Genomic DNA, 17,445 nt, shown 5'->3' on the forward strand with positions numbered 1-17,445 from the left:
TTAAAAGAGATTAAAAGAGCATCTTAAGCAAGGTTGGTGACATATTTAATAAATTGAATAATCCCATATTAACTCCAGAAACATTGCTGGCTTACACATTTATTGAAATATCTCTGAGGGCAGTAGTTTGGATCATTTTAGATTGAAATGGTACTGTATGGGACACATTTGGGATTTTTTTTAGGCCACTAAACAGTCAGATGTAGAAATGATTTATTAAATAAGCCCCTGTATTCCACAAATAGAACACCTTTTGATACATGAGACTTTCCTAGACTTGTCCAACTGCCCATGTCCTGTCGTGTATGACCGTCTTTTCTCTTATAGATTACAGTGTGGCCCAGTGTGAAAAGACTAGAAGGTAAAAATATAGCGAGCATTCACTGAAATTGTTTGGAAATTGACGGAGAAGTCAATAGCCTTCCTCTGCCCTTTGCAGGTAGATACACACACAAAGAGCTTCCAGAGTTTATCTTTTTTTAAAAATTTTTTAATGTTTTATTTATTTCTGAGAGAGAGAAAGAGAAAGACTGCGTGAGCAGAGGAGGGTCAGAGAGAGAGGGAGGTACAGAATCTGAAACAGGATCCAGGCTGCGAGCTAGCTGTCAGCACAAAGCCTGACTCAGGGCTCAAACCCAGGAACCGTGAGATCATGACCTGAGCCGAAGTCAGACACTCAACCAACTGAGCCACCTAGGCGCCCCTAGAGTTTATCTTTTCTTAAGGGAGGGGAGGTTGGAACTTCTCAAGAAGATTTAAGATGTGAGAAACACAAGCAGGGACCTTCTTCTTCTTCTTCTTTTTTTTTTTTTTTTTAGAAATACTTAAAACTCTTACAGGACTGTTCATGACGAGAGAAACAACCCTCTTGGATGGGTCAGGACAGCAGTATTCTTTGATTTCTGGGGTAGCACATTCAGAGTAAAGCCCATGGTGCAGATGGAGTTGTGTCTTGCTTCTCACACAATAGGCAAGACATCCACTACCCAAATCCTATCTGTGAATGGAAAGACAGGGAGAGGGTCCCTTCTGCAACTCTTATCAGGACAAGATAAAGTGTTGGATGAGTGCTATTAAAATAAGTTTTAAGAAGTAGCTTATACAATCATAAAAAGTGAGGTATTATTTAAAAATTTTTAAGCGATGACAGAAGTGATGCATCACGCTTCTCCTTATTATGGAGTTTCTCTTCTTATGGAGAATTTCAAACATCACTAAAGTTGAAAGACAGTAAAAAGAATCCAACTTCAGCAAGTATTAACTTAGAGCCAATTTGGTACACACTCCTTGCCTCTCCCCCGAATATTATTTGAGGCAAATACTAGAAACTGTATTATATCATCTTTGAACATTTCAGCATGTATCTTTAAAAGATACTCTTTTTAAAACAAAACCACAATATCATTACCACACCTAAAAAATTAACATCCTCAAAGAGCCAAAAAGTTAAAGTTGCCAATGGCCTCATGAATGTCATATTTTTAACATATTTTTAAAAATCAGGGTCCCGATAAGAACCACACACTGCAATCATCTTGTTAAAAAATCAATAGGATACCCGTCCCCTGCCCCACCACCATTTTTCTTTTTCCCCCTTCCAACTTATTTATTGGAAAAACACTTTTCTTTCCTTCAGTCTGGATTTTACTGCTTGCATCCCTTTGGCATAGTGTAGCATATTCCTCTAACTGCTGTATTTCCTAAAAACTGGGCATTGCCTCTGGCTTGGTCAGATTCAGGTTTGGTGAGGTTTTTTGTTTGTTTGCTTTGGTTAAGACTATTTCATAATGTTTGCTCTCATCAGAAAGGACTTAATGTCTAGTTTGCTCTTTCCTGTGCTGTTAGCTGCCACTGTTGTTCAATGCCAAGTCTCTCAATGTTTTTTGGTTTGCTCAGCTCTTTATTCAGTGTCTCCTAGTGAGCTGGTGTTTCTGGGCAAGGACGAGTCACCGGCTAAGGACTCCCAGGCTTGGACCGCTAGGAATTTTCAGGGATTCATTACCCTAAACTTAAATTTTGTCAAGATTATTTTTTTCCAAAACAAACATACCATTCAATTCGACTAACGAATTTTCAGTAAATAAGTAAAATTGTTATTAAAACCTAGAATGAAGAGAAGTTTTTAAAAAATTAAAAGCATGCTACTCTTACTGAGTGAATGAGACCATTCTTTTGAGACTCCTCTGTCGTAGTTGATTTCCACCTGTTCTTTACCCATTGTTTATTCTGTGTTAATTTCACTTTACTGCTTATTTAATGCTTTTTGAGAACCAAGATGTCTTGAATCTAAAAACCTTGGATTCTTAGACTTGGGATTCCATGTAGCTGGTCTCCTGCAGGAAAGCTTCAAGCAGAAACCTGCCTCTGCAGTTCTTCTTCTTTTTTTTTTTTAATTTAATTTATTTTTTAAAATTTACATCCAAGTTAGTTAGCATATAGTGCAACAATGATTTCAGGAGTAGATTCCTTAATGGCCCTTCCCCATTAGCCCATTCCCCTCCCACACCCCCTCCAGCAACCCTCTGTTTGTTCTCCATATTTAAGAGTCTCTTATGTTTTTGTTCCCCTCCCTGTTTTTATATTATTTTTGCTTCCCTTCCCTTATGTTCATCTGTTTTTTTTCTTAAAGTCCTCATATGAGTGAAGTCATATGATATTTGTCTTTCTCTGTCTGACTAATTTCGCTTAGCATAACCCTCTAGTTCCATCCATGTAGTTGCAGATGGCAAGACTTCATGCTTTTTGATTGCCGAGTAACACTCCATTGTATATATATACCACATCTTCTTTATCCATTCATCCATTGATGGACATTTGGGCTCTTCCCATACTTCGGCTACTGTTGATAGTGATGCTATAAACAGTGGGGTGCAAGTCGAAACAGCACACTTTTCTCTTAATTGTAAGAGTCTTCCTGGTCTTTGCTGTGTATTCAGATGGCTGTCTTCCGAGTGAAGCATGTTTGCCTCCCTCCTCTCCTGTCTTCTCTTGTCCCTCCCTCCCTTCTTTCCTAACTTTCTTCTCTCTTCTTCTCTTCACTTTTTATTTAGCCAGTATGATACTGTCTTCCCCAGGTCTACTTTTAAGCCTCATGGCACTGGTAAAACCTATGTTGATAAAAAGACATTCCTTTGGATTGGTGAAACGTGAACTCCATTCTCTGTGCCCAAGGCTGTCTTTGCAGATGCACAGACGTGTAGTCAGTCATTTAACAAACCCTGGCAGTAATTCCCAACTATATCCTGGGTATGTGGGGAGAGAGAGAAGTTGCAACACAGTGGAAAGGCTTACAGGAATAGTTGCAAACAACCTCTCTTGTGACAACTAACAGGTGGGTCTGTGGAAAACTGAGAAGTGGCTTAATCTTGGAAGGAACTTTTAAACTTAGTCTTCAAAGAATATGATGAAGACAGCCTATTTGTGTAAAAATAGTTAACATACCTTTACATTGTTTTCCTTATTTTATTGAGGCTCTTGGCTAATGGATGACTTTTGCCTACAGCAACAACTTACCATATCAATGTTTCCTTCATATGTATGCAAATGTGTGTAAGCCTTAAATACCATCCTCACTAGGAGTGCTTGTCACTTTCCTTATCCCCACTGCAGCAGGATGTTGTCTTTCAGAGAAGATTCCCAAGATATGGATTCCTGAGTTATTGAAAAAGTCTACAGGTCCACATGTATGCTAAGCATTATCTTTTAGTCTCCCAATCAGATATAGTCCTCTTTCTCCAATGTATATAAAATAAATAGTGTTGGTATTATAGTACAGAGCCATCTAAAAGCATCATTGAAGTCGTAGTATTAGCGCTCAATCATTATGTATTTAAACAACAGATACTAAAATAGAAGTACTATCTTGTGTGTTTGGAGGTGTGAGTGTGTGTTTTGCAGTTGGGAGTTCCTTGAAAAATTTTGAATTTAAAATGGGTCTTATGGGGCGCCTGGGTGGCTTAGTCGGTTAAGCGTCCGACTTTCGCTTGGGTCATGATCTCGCGGTTCGTGGGTTCGAGCCCCGCGTCGGGCTCTGTGCTGACTGCCAGCTCGGAGCCTGGAGCCTGTTTCAGAGTCTGTCACTCCCTCTCTCTCTGACCCTCCCCTCCTCATGGTGTCTCTCTCTCTCCTAGAAATAAATAAAACATTAAAAAAATAAATAAAATGGGTCTTATAAAAATACACAGTGGTAATGATTAAACAACATTGTGAATGTGCTTTATACCACTGACTTGTACAATTAAAAATGGTTACACTAGCAAATTTTATCTCATGTATGTTTTGCCACAATAAAAAAGTATATTAAAAATTTGGGGGACCCCTGGGTAGTTCGTTTGGTTAAGTGACTGACTCTTTGAATTTGGCTCAGGTCTTGATCTCAAGGTTAGTGAGTTCAAGCTCCGTTAGGGCTCTGTGCTGACAGCAGGGGGGCGGGGGCTTCTTCTTGGGATTTTCTCTCTCCCTCTCTTTTTGCCCCCCCCTTCTCCCTCAGGAGAAATAAATATAAAATTTTTTTTTAACTTACAACAAAACACACACGCATGCAAATAAGGTGATCTCATATTTGTAGAAGCTGGACGTCATTGGCTTAGAGTATTTATCTGGCAGATGTTTAGCCATTACCAAGGAAAGCTCTGCTCTGTAACTTTAAGTGTCGGAAAAACAGAGTGTCCTGCGCTTCTGGTGCTTGTGGCAGCAGGGATGGCACTTAGCCCATCCCCCATGCATGTATAATTGTATAACAGGATTCCACACTATGATGTAACTTTACACTATGGTAAGTACTATGAAGGAAAAATATATAGAGTTTTACAGGCATGTCAGGGGTGGGGGTGGGGAGGACAGACCTGGTGTTAAGACTCAGAGAAGACTTGGGGGACAAAACACAAAAGACCCTTAAATATGGAGAACCAACAGAGGGTTACTAGAGGGGGTGTGGGAGGGGGCATGGGCTAAATGGGGAAGGGGCATTAAGGAATCTACCCCTGAAATCATTGTTGCACTAGATGCTAACTAACTTGGATGTAAATTTTAAAAAATAGATTATAAAATTAAAAATTTAAAAACAGACTCAGAGACTACGTCACCAAGGAAGCGACAGGTGGGCTGAGATTTGAATAATGGGTGAATATAGACAACACTCCTAAGAGGTCACTGGCTTCTCTCCCATTTCAGGCTTTTCTCCTTACACATGGCAGAAACCATGTGTTCTTCCGCATTCCACCCACAGGTAGCATTTGGCACGTTGTGAGCCCTCAGTGACTGTTGAGTGGTGAATAAATAAAACATTGAGTAGAAATGCTTATACTGGATTGGCTCCAAGGATGTGTGTGGGACCTGGCACCACCTGTTTTCATTTCTTTAATTTTCATGTTTTGTTTAATTGGTTTCACAAAGAACTTCAGATGACATTATCACCTTCACATGCACAGGAAGTGCTTCATGATTTAGTTGCTAAATTTGTCTTTTTGTACCATCAGCTGAATTTGTTGCTTCTTTCATGGTTCTTCTGTGTGTTCATGTACATTTTTGTATCCATTCTCCCACCAGTGTATTCTAGATGGCATCCTTTGAGGAGGAAATGTCTACTGGCCCCTAAGAACACAGTTTCCTCTTTTCTTTAGATAAATATATATTTTGAAGCTGTACTTTTTGCAAATGAGAGCAATTGATTCATATGGCTCATGGTATAGCATCAGATATCCAGGCTGAGCCTACCACATGCCTGCATTTCTTCAAGAACAAAGACTGAGGGTAGGGGTGCAGTTTGCCATCTGCCTTCGGTGTATATTATCTTTTCAGGCAGAGGAGAAGATTGGAGAAGTGAGGCAGGGAGATCACATAGATGTGATTGACAACATGTAAATGAAGTCTTTCTTCATGGAGACATTAGCTAACGTAAAACTTAGTATTTTTTTCATATATAACTTTTACATGTTTCTCATCCTAAACGAAATTACAGATCAGTGTTAACTTCCATACCTAAAAAAAAAGAAAGAAAAAGAAAAAAGAAAACAAAGAAAAAGGACAGGTAAGGATAAACACTTATCCTTAAAATGCCCTGCTGGAAAGTCACTTGAGGCTTCCTAATGTAAACAAAATTGTATTGATTATGAAAAATTATTTCTTAGATCTTTTCACTACCCAGATTATTTCTGCAGAGATTTGGATTGGCATAAGTCAAATAACATGCCCCAAATTCACCAATTACACATAGTAAATGTATTATTAGTAGAGTGTCCCTCAACACCAATCTAATAATTAGACCTTATTTTGTTTCTAAATCTAGGGACTTGGAATAGTGTATCACTTTCAACTTTTTATTATATGCTAAGTCCCAGGACAGATAGTAAAATGTTTCATACAAATGCCGTAGCTTTTTTTTCAACTTGTTATATGTTAAGTCCAGGATAGATAGTAAAATTAATAGTTTTTATTACGTAGTTTCCATTGGAACTCCAAGCTATGTAGAGCATCCGCTTTTTAATGTTTTTGTCAAAGAGGTATTTGTTAAGGTGAATAGCTAGAATTGTGGTGGTAACAATCAAGCACTGTATATTAAGGTGAGAAGATCTAAGACAGAGCTTCTCACTCATTTAGGAACTGGAACCTTTTGAGGTGCCTGGGTGACTCAGTCAGCTAAGTGTACAACTTTGGCTCAGGTTGTGATTTCACTATTTGTGGGTTCGAGCCCTGTGTAGGACTCTGTGCTGACAGCCCTGGCACCTGTTTTGGATTCTGTCTCCCTCTATCTCTCTGCCCTTCCCTCACCCATGCTCTGTCTCGCTATCTCTCAAAAATAAACAAACATTAGAAAGAAAACTGACACCTCTATCCCATCAAGGGAGAAATAAATTTAAAAAATTATAACAATAATGGCACTTTCTGAATACTATTTAAGAGCATCTAATAATTACTCTTTTTCTTTCTAGGAAAAGCCATTGACAAAATCTCTGCAACGTGGAGAAGATCCCCAATTTGACCAAGTATGTAATAAGTTATATGTATATATGTTATATTCTGGCTTTTATTTATTTCCAAATGCACAAAAGGCAAAGGCTGGATGCTCATTATTGATGTATTCATTAACTCCCTCAAAAAGGATACAAGGATATGACCTCCAGAACTATGTCCTTCAGTTTATACAAGTATGGCTTAAAGTAGACATTCGGTAGATGTCTACTGATTTGAATTGGAAAGAATGGGAATATGTTGGAATAATATGAATAGGCTCCAATGGCCTATTGTTTTCTGAAGCTTTGGATACCAGAATTGAAGAAACTAAGAAAAGATAAAGAAACTTCTATTCCAAAATTTAGTAAGACTCTGAATAAATGATCATCACTCTATAATGATCATTAGGGCTTATCATGTTTTCATCCAGCATTTTTCTTTGAATGCCTACTAATTGCTTGATACAACCCTGCAAAATAAAAGTCTAGGACAAGTTTTAGCCCTTTAGGAATTCACAATGATGTGAAAGAGAAATCACCTTAACAATAATTATAAGACAGTGTAGTAACTTGGCTTCTAATAGAAAAGGTGATACAGGAACAAATACAATTTAAGGTAGAATAAATACAAAGAAAGTCTTTTGAGAATAGATTGGATGGGGACTAAGGAGGGCACTTGCTGGGATAAGCACTGATGTGGTATGTAAGTGATGAATCACTAAATTCTACCCCTGAAACCATTAATACACTATATGTTAACTAACTGGAATGTAAATAAAAAGTTGAAAAAAATAGATCAGAAGTAATACAAGGGCATCTGATAGATCCTGATTCACTAACTTTAGGAAGGCTTCAGGTATGTTTAAGAATGATGAATAACAGGGCATCAGAGGAAGTGAGAGATGTGTCTGTGGTGTTTCCTAAACTTGTGCAGTTGATGACAGAGAGGGCAGCACGTTCTCCTTTAGAAACCTCACTTGGAGTCAGTGACAGAGACCCAATACTGCTGGATGTACTACAGCCTGATCTACTGTGGTGGGGCTTTTATTGTCTGTTGGAGAACTCACAGAGAGTGCACTCTCGACAGGGCTTTGTAATTGCCTTTAATGTGGAATCAGGAGGGAAATGCTCTGGCTGTTAAAGTTCAGACTTGTTCACTCCACAGCTGTAAGGACTGATTATAAAGTTTGAAATCTGCACTTTCTATTGTACAAGCCATTCGCGGAGGGATATTTGAAAACCTCGCACTCACAGTCAGTGTCAGAGCTGGCTTGGCTCTGGGTTTGCATTCTGTTGCTGGGAGAGCTGGTAGTTTTCTGGAATGCTGGTGAAATGGAGTATGGGCTTCATCTCTCTGTGTCTTGGAACTGTCTTCTCTCGTCATACTGTCTTTAGTTGTCCCCTGGTGGGTGCCAGGGTGGTCAGAGACCCTGTGCGAACATTTGGGTCATTATTTTGGACATGGGGCAAGTTGTAGCTCTCTGGCTTTTCGTTAAGAATGTAAATATTTGTCATCTGTCTTCCATAATTTTTCACTCTGTTTTATTTTCTCTGTCTCTATTCTATCGTATTCCTACCCTAGATATTCGTATCCTAGAATATCACTATCCTTTCCTCAAAAAAAGAAAAAAGATGGTATTTCTCCATCCTAATGTATATCTTTTTTTATTCTCTGGGAAAATAGTACTTGTAAATTTTAACGTTGCAGATAATACTTATCCCAAATGATTTGGCTTAAACACAGTTTCCTATTTATTATTCAGCCCTCTATTTCTGCATTTCAGCATGGTGGAAGAGAGATAGCCTTTGGAATTAGACAGACCTGGGTTTAAAGCCCGACTTTGCCACTTAATTAGCTATAATACTTTTAACCTTTTTGCTCAGAATGTTGAAATGTGCAATCTCTGCCCTGCCCCAGATCTTACTGAATCAGATTCTGCAGCTTAACAAGATCCCCAGGTGACCCAGGCATACATTACAGCTAGGGCAGCACTGCTCTGTAACACATTTGTATGCAGTAAAGACCCTTCACAAGTTAATCAGTAGTGATATGACCACTGAGAATTTTCAAATAAGACACATAAGATTATCCTCTCATCATTAAATCATAAATTTGTACATGAACCAAGAGAGAAGGTGACCTACAAAGTCTATTTCATTTTAAACAGTTAGGGGAACCTGGGTGGCTCAGTTGGTTAAATGTCTGACTCTTGGTTTCATCTCAAGTTCATGATCTTGCGGTTTCGTGAGTTTGAGCCCCGTGTCAGACTCTGTGTTGACAGTGTGGAACCTGCTTGGGTTTCTCTGTCTCCCTCTCTCTCTCTGCCCGTCCTCCACTTATGCTGTCTCTATGTCAAAATAAATAAACTTACAAAAAAAAAAAAGATAGCGAGACTGTAGGCCATAGGAATCTTGGTGGAAACTGGTCTACCTGTGCCTATTTACTGTTTTTCTAGGAAATTATAAGAATTGAGGTTCCGTTGGCAGTGCCATGGATGTATCAGGCTATCTTCGTCTTTTGATATTAAACATTCAAATTGTTAGTCCCTTTGTTCTAATACCAAGCAGTAGGATTTTATAACTGGATTCATACGGTATGTGAAAAGAACATACTGGTGATACCACCTTGCATGGTATCGACTCCATTACTGTGACAGTGAGAGCAGTGGTAAGAGTAGAAGCGACGTTCAGGTAGTACTTGCCATAGAATAGGTATGAAGCTAAGTATGTCCTTGGAGCATTATGCAGCTGGTCCCTGTTTAGAGAATACTTTATCAGTTTCTTCCTTTTAAATGTCAGTGGCATGAATGATAGATTACAGAGCGCTGGGCTTCTGCACTTTCAGTGCCTGATCCCGGGAGGCCCTGTATACTCCTCCACTTAACAAGCCCATGATTCATTTTTCTCTTGCTAGAAATAGAAGCAAAAAGATCATGTGATACTTTATAATTTATGAAGCCCCTCTCTCACGTTATCTCCACTGACATCAATCACTGCTTCCAACAACTCCAAGAAGAAGCCATCCTCATCACCATCTCTACATTACACTTAATGGAAATGAGTCTCAGAGAGCTTGCCCAACACTATATGACTACAGCCTAAAGGAGCCAAGACTGGCATCCACATGTTTGGACTATGAAGCCTTTTTACTCTGTAACGTGCTTATATATCTAAAAACTAAGTTGGTGGAACGCCTGGGTGATTCAGTCAGTTGAGCATCCGACTTTGGCTCAGGTCATGATCTCTCGGTCTGTGAGTTTAAGTCCTGTGTCAGGCTCTGTGCTGACAGCTTGGAACCTGGAGCCTGTTTCGGATTCTGTGTCTCCCTCTCTCTTTGCCCCTCCTCCACTCATGCTCTGTCTCTCTCTTCCTCTCTCTCTCTCAAAAATAAATAAACATTAAAAAAATTTTTAACCAAGTTGGCAGGAATTACATGTGCATTTCAGGCAGTAGGAAGGAGAAATAGAAAAAGAATTTTAGGAATATAAACAAACAAAACCCCCCAAAACATCCCAATATGCACATACCACTTCTGCTCATATTCAGTAGATAAAATTTCTTTTTAGTGTCTTATTTATTTCTGAGAGAGAGAGAGAGAGAGAGAGAGAGAGAGAGAATGAGCAGGGGAAGGTCAGAGAGAGAGAGGCACAGAATATGAAGCAGGCTCCAGGCTCTGAGCTAGCTGTCATCACAGAGCCCGACATGGGGCTGGAACCCACAAACTGTGAGATCATGACCTGAACTGAAGCTGGATGCTTAACCAACTGAGCCACCCAGGTGCCCCTCAGTAGATAAGATCTTAATCACATAGCCACATATAGCTGTAAGAGAGATTGGGAAGTTTTATTTTGGACAATCATTTGTCCATCCAAAATCAGTTATTCTATAAAACCAGTTTTTACCAAAATGTCCAATAAAGAATACTATTTACAGTTCTGTTATACCTCTTTTTTTTCTACTGTGGAATATCCCTAGAATTTGTCAATTTTACAGTTTGAATTTTAAAATGTGTATATTTAGAGTTAAAGCTTTGTGTTTCCTTAAGTTTTCTTTTGTGTTATAATTAACCATTGGCTTCATATGTCTTAATTTAATCTAATTATAATCTAACCCTGTATAGGATAGACCTGGAAAGATGTCTAAATAGGATTTTTTTTAAAGCTCGGTATGAGGTGGGGAAGACTCATACTAGTAATTGCTTTACACATTGGAGAGCTTGGAATTTATATTAGTCCAAGAATTTAACCTTGTACAAATTTCATGGATATGAACTCGATCCATTCGTACACAGCACCTAGTATGTGGGAACCATGCACCAAGCATTATGCCGGCTTGTGGAAATAAACATGAAGAGCATACTACTGCCCTGGAGAGGCCCCTGATCTAATGGGCAAGACAGAGAAATCTGATCAGGCAAATTATAATCTCAGGCTAGAAAGTAAGCTCACCATGGAAGGACCAAGCATAGCCTGAGCCCCAGCTTTGCCCTGCACTAGGGAGCCAGCCAGGTACGGCCTGAGGCCCTGCTAGTGAGAGAGTAATACCAGTAGTGAGAATTAATAAAGGTGGAAGAAATTTCCAATAGCACTTTGAAAATCTCTACTGCCACTAATTTATTTTAAATGCCTAAATTAATTGTCACAGATTAGGAAGTAAAACAGGTAAAATATTGTCCTGGCGGTAAATTTTTCTATTTTGGCAGACATTTATTAAAAGTGTGTGTGTGTGCATGTGTGCATGACTGTGTGTCTTTCTGTGTGTATGTACACATGCACACAAAGCTCTTTGTGAGACAGAGATGTAAGAATGTGGTCCCTGCATTCCAGGAGCTTCAGATCCAGAAGAGGATAAGGCAGATCATAGACCACTCTCACAGGGGTCCATGTGGGTAAGAAGTGCCACATGGGTGGTACGGCCAGTAAACATCGTGAGATTTCAGAGAACAGAAGACATACACTTCAGGGCCCGGTGGCTGAGAAATCTTTCTAGATGAGGATATAGTTTGTCAGGTGCCTAAAACAATAGAAGCAATAGGATTTTGCGGGGTGTTGATGGTGAGGAGGATGGGAAGTGTGCAAAGGCGCTGAACAGAAAAATGACAAGTTAACTTTGAGGGCTGATGAATGGCTCTATTAGTTGAGGCAGAAGATGTGTATTGTTAAAAGATAATATTCAAGAAGAGGCAACATCATGGCTCTCATAGAAATAAAAAATGAACACATGTGAAAGATTTTATTTAACTCCTTTTTAATGAAGAAGTTACAACCAGTTTAAAAGAGAACCCCAAAAAAGACACATGTATAACTCAGGAACATTGACATGAATGTGCAGTCAGAGGCAAAAGTGGCTTCTTTCACAGTGGGATAGTGAAGTAAATCAACTGATCCATCACTGGGAAGAGTATTTTTCTTTCTGTAGAAAAGAATCTTTGGCATTGCTATCAGTTGTCTCTCATATGCACAATTTAAAAATAGCTCAAAGGCATTCAAAGGTGCAGAGTGCCTGCAGATTTAAATTAGATAATCCGTAGAGAGGTGAGCTCTGAGCAAGACATAGTTTTCTACCGAGACACAGAATTTTCCTGTTGGCTGCGAGTGCTAGGGGAGAGACCAGGTAGGAAGGGATCAGACTGTGGAAGACTTTACTGGCAGTGGGTGGGGCTTTATCTCATACGTACCAGGTGTCAAATGGATCAAAGTGGCAACTTGATGTTAACCCCGAGGTAGCAGCGTTCATAAGTGGGGAGATCCTTGAAGTTTGGAGGCATTTGGGGAGTTTGGGTATTATGACAAAGATTTGAGACTGAACAGGCCCAAACTGAGATGGAGACAATGGAACTGGGAAGAGTAATTATATGCAAAATTACATAAGAAGAATCAATATTGGTTGACAGAAGGAGAAATAAGAACTAACTGTAGTTTTCAACCATGATTTGGGACCACATCTATTCAATTCAACAAATACTGAGTGCCCAAGCATACTAAGATGTGTGCAAGGCTCTGGGGTTACAAAATCAGTATGATAGAGTTCCTGCCTTCGAGGAGTTCTCAGTCCCAGGAAGAAGACCGATTTCCAAACAAATGATAGTGCAGAGTGACTCCTGTAGCAAGGTACATTTCAAGGACTATGGGAACTCAGGTAAAGAAGCAGTCAATGATGCTCAGAAGGTGCACAGGTGTGTCACAGGAAGCAATCAAGGTGCAGTGGCATTTAAAAGATATCTGTTATCCATATGAAATGGGTTGAATCATGCCAGGCAGAAGGAATTGCATGGACAAAGAAGCTGAGATTTCAGAAGAGCAGAAGTTGAGGTTTGAAGAGTGACCTGAGATGAAGTGGGACAGATGCCTAGAAGCCATTGCTCCAGGGCTATAGAATCACACAGCAAAGTCTGGACTCTCTTTGATGGGATAAAAAGTTCTTCATACAGAGAAATGTTGGGCGTGACGAGAGGTTATAAATCAATTTTATGCATGTTGAATTTTCAGGGAGGATAGAATATCTCAGAAGCGATAACTGAGGTTCATTCATTGATGTGGTTGCTCAACAAACACTGAAAGATTAGAGAGTAGAGCAAAGGTGATGAGTGTTGTATGGAAACATAGTTTAGGATCAAGAAGTGGGATCCACAGAAGAATGCCCAGAAATAAACGTGGCCAACCAAATGTCCATTGATGGATGGATAAGGAAGATGTGACACACACACACACACACACACACACACACACACACACACACACTGGACTATTACTCAGCCATCAAAAAGAATGAAATCTTACCATTTGCAACTATGTGGATGGAACTAGAGGGATTATTTATNACAAAGCTCTTTGTGAGACAGAGATGTAAGAATGTGGTCCCTGCATTCCAGGAGCTTCAGATCCAGAAGAGGATAAGGCAGATCATAGACCACTCTCACAGGGGTCCATGTGGGTAAGAAGTGCCACATGGGTGGTACGGCCAGTAAACATCGTGAGATTTCAGAGAACAGAAGACATACACTTCAGGGCCCGGTGGCTGAGAAATCTTTCTAGATGAGGATATAGTTTGTCAGGTGCCTAAAACAATAGAAGCAATAGGATTTTGCGGGGTGTTGATGGTGAGGAGGATGGGAAGTGTGCAAAGGCGCTGAACAGAAAAATGACAAGTTAACTTTGAGGGCTGATGAATGGCTCTATTAGTTGAGGCAGAAGATGTGTATTGTTAAAAGATAATATTCAAGAAGAGGCAACATCATGGCTCTCATAGAAATAAAAAATGAACACATGTGAAAGATTTTATTTAACTCCTTTTTAATGAAGAAGTTACAACCAGTTTAAAAGAGAACCCCAAAAAAGACACATGTATAACTCAGGAACATTGACATGAATGTGCAGTCAGAGGCAAAAGTGGCTTCTTTCACAGTGGGATAGTGAAGTAAATCAACTGATCCATCACTGGGAAGAGTATTTTTCTTTCTGTAGAAAAGAATCTTTGGCATTGCTATCAGTTGTCTCTCATATGCACAATTTAAAAATAGCTCAAAGGCATTCAAAGGTGCAGAGTGCCTGCAGATTTAAATTAGATAATCCGTAGAGAGGTGAGCTCTGAGCAAGACATAGTTTTCTACTGAGACACAGAATTTTCCTGTTGGCTGCGAGTGCTAGGGGAGAGACCAGGTAGGAAGGGATCAGACTGTGGAAGACTTTACTGGCAGTGGGTGGGGCTTTATCTCATACGTACCAGGTGTCAAATGGATCAAAGTGGCAACTTGATGTTAACCCCGAGGTAGCAGCGTTCATAAGTGGGGAGATCCTTGAAGTTTGGAGGCATTTGGGGAGTTTGGGTATTATGACAAAGATTTGAGACTGAACAGGCCCAAACTGAGATGGAGACAATGGAACTGGGAAGAGTAATTATATGCAAAATTACATAAGAAGAATCAATATTGGTTGACAGAAGGAGAAATAAGAACTAACTGTAGTTTTCAACCATGATTTGGGACCACATCTATTCAATTCAACAAATACTGAGTGCCCAAGCATACTAAGATGTGTGCAAGGCTCTGGGGTTACAAAATCAGTATGATAGAGTTCCTGCCTTCGAGGAGTTCTCAGTCCCAGGAAGAAGACCGATTTCCAAACAAATGATAGTGCAGAGTGACTCCTGTAGCAAGGTACATTTCAAGGACTATGGGAACTCAGGTAAAGAAGCAGTCAATGATGCTCAGAAGGTGCACAGGTGTGTCACAGGAAGCAATCAAGGTGCAGTGGCATTTAAAAGATATCTGTTATCCATATGAAATGGGTTGAATCATGCCAGGCAGAAGGAATTGCATGGACAAAGAAGCTGAGATTTCAGAAGAGCAGAAGTTGAGGTTTGAAGAGTGACCTGAGATGAAGTGGGACAGATGCCTAGAAGCCATTGCTCCAGGGCTATAGAATCACACAGCAAAGTCTGGACTCTCTTTGATGGGATAAAAAGTTCTTCATACAGAGAAATGTTGGGCGTGACGAGAGGTTATAAATCAATTTTATGCATGTTGAATTTTCAGGGAGGATAGAATATCTCAGAAGCGATAACTGAGGTTCATTCATTGATGTGGTTGCTCAACAAACACTGAAAGATTAGAGAGTAGAGCAAAGGTGATGAGTGTTGTATGGAAACATAGTTTAGGATCAAGAAGTGGGATCCACAGAAGAATGCCCAGAAATAAACGTGGCCAACCAAATGTCCATTGATGGATGGATAAGGAAGATGTGACACACACACACACACACACACACACACACACACACACACACACTGGACTATTACTCAGCCATCAAAAAGAATGAAATCTTACCATTTGCAACTATGTGGATGGAACTAGAGGGATTATGCTAAGCAAAATAAGTTAGTCAGAGAAAGACAAATGTCATATGACTTCACTCATATGAGGACTTTAAGATACAAAATGGATGAACACAGGGAAGGGAAGCAAAAATAATATAAAAACAGGGAGGGGAACAAAAACATAAGAGACTCTTTTTTAAATTTTTTCAATGTTTTATTTATTTCTGAGAGAGAGAGAGAGAGCATAAACAAGGGAGGGTCAGAGAGAGAGGGAAACACAGAGTTCGAAACAGGCTCCAGGCTCTGAGATAGCTGTCAGCACAGAGCCCAATGCAGGGCTCAAACTCATGGACTGTGAGATCGTGACCTGAGCCGAAATCAGACGCTTAACCGACTGAGCCACCCAGGGGCCCCATAAGAGACTCTTAAATATGGAGAACAAACAGAGGTTTACTGGAGAGGTTATAGGAGGGAAGATGGGCTAAAGGGGTAAGGGGCATTAAGGAATCTAGTCTTGAAATCATTGTTGCACTATTTGCTAACTAACTTGGATGTAAATTTAAAAAATAAATTGAATTTTTTAGAATATTTTTTTATTTATTTCTAGGAGAGAGAGAGAGAGAGACCGCGTGAGCAGGGGAGGGCGAGAGAGAGGGAGACACAGACTCTGAAATAGGCTCCAGGCTCTGAGCTGGCAGTCAGCACAGAGCCCGATGCGGGGCTCGAACCCACGAACCGCGAGATCATGACCTAAGCAAAAGTCGGACGCTTAACCGACTAAGCCACCCAGGTGCCCCAAATAAATTGAATTTTTAAAAAATGGCCAAAAAAGTGCAAGAGCCTCAGAAGATTCAGCTTTCCAGAGCAGGGCTGGCCCGTGATAGCAGCAGAGCTGAGACCCTCATGGAAGGGTGAGATGTTAGCAGCTAGGAGCTCACTGGATGTCAGCGATGAGAAAGCTTTTTGCTGTAGTGTTATCCACTGACATGTAGAATGCATTTCCATAGTTGATAAATTAATATTAAATAGTTTGAGAAACTTACTTTCACAGCTAAGTCATGCTGGCTGATTATGACTGGCAACACTCTGAAAGGTAGTGTACTAGAACATCATTATGGCCCTGGTGATGAGTTCCCTATCTGTGGTCTGGTGGAGAGTGTCCTATGAATGAAAGGTGAGCTCCCCATTTTAACTTCTAGTGAAATCTTTCTTCTGTTATCTAAGTATGTAGATATCCTTTTTAAATCTAAAGGCTGAGGCATTTTATCTTGGGCGCTCAGATGACACAATAGCTAACCTATGATGAGTGTGGACCTGGGTAAAAGTTGACCAGATGCAGCTGACATATCAAGTTAACCCATTTTAAAAAGTGAAAAACACTTTTTTCTAAAGTGTTCCAAGTACTCCAAAGTAGCCCTCACCTGAAGAAGTATGAGACCCTCCTCACCTGGTGGAGGATGTATCAATGACAGTCATTAGCTACATTACACACAGAGATAAAACACTGTGGCTCTTGAAAAAGTAATAACTGAGTCTTTATCATTTCATATACCTTCCTTCCAGCTACATGTGCTTTCCTGTCAATTTTCTCTGCCTTTGGTTTTTAGACTTTTGCTTATATCTCATTATGACCTAAAGATGCTATAAGTTAAATGATACAAACAGTTGCATGCTGTATGAT

The 17,445-nt window shown here is 39.9% G+C and overlaps 1 protein-coding gene across 1 annotated transcript in view; it reads left to right on the forward strand.

Annotated features, from left to right (window-relative positions):
* The window catches only part of FRY (FRY microtubule binding protein), a 269,335-nt gene that overhangs the window by 62,931 nt on the left and 188,959 nt on the right, over positions 1–17,445 (forward strand). The window contains exon 3 of the mRNA XM_077752524.1: positions 6,930–6,983. Within this exon, the coding sequence (XP_077608650.1) occupies positions 6,930–6,983 (54 nt within the window). The remainder of the gene's footprint in view (positions 1–6,929; positions 6,984–17,445) is intronic.

The sequence above is a fragment of the Crocuta crocuta genome, unplaced genomic scaffold, assembly GCF_008692635.1.
Source record: "Crocuta crocuta isolate KB4526 unplaced genomic scaffold, BGI_CrCroc_1.0 scaffold190, whole genome shotgun sequence".
Lineage (NCBI taxonomy): Eukaryota > Metazoa > Chordata > Mammalia > Carnivora > Hyaenidae > Crocuta > Crocuta crocuta.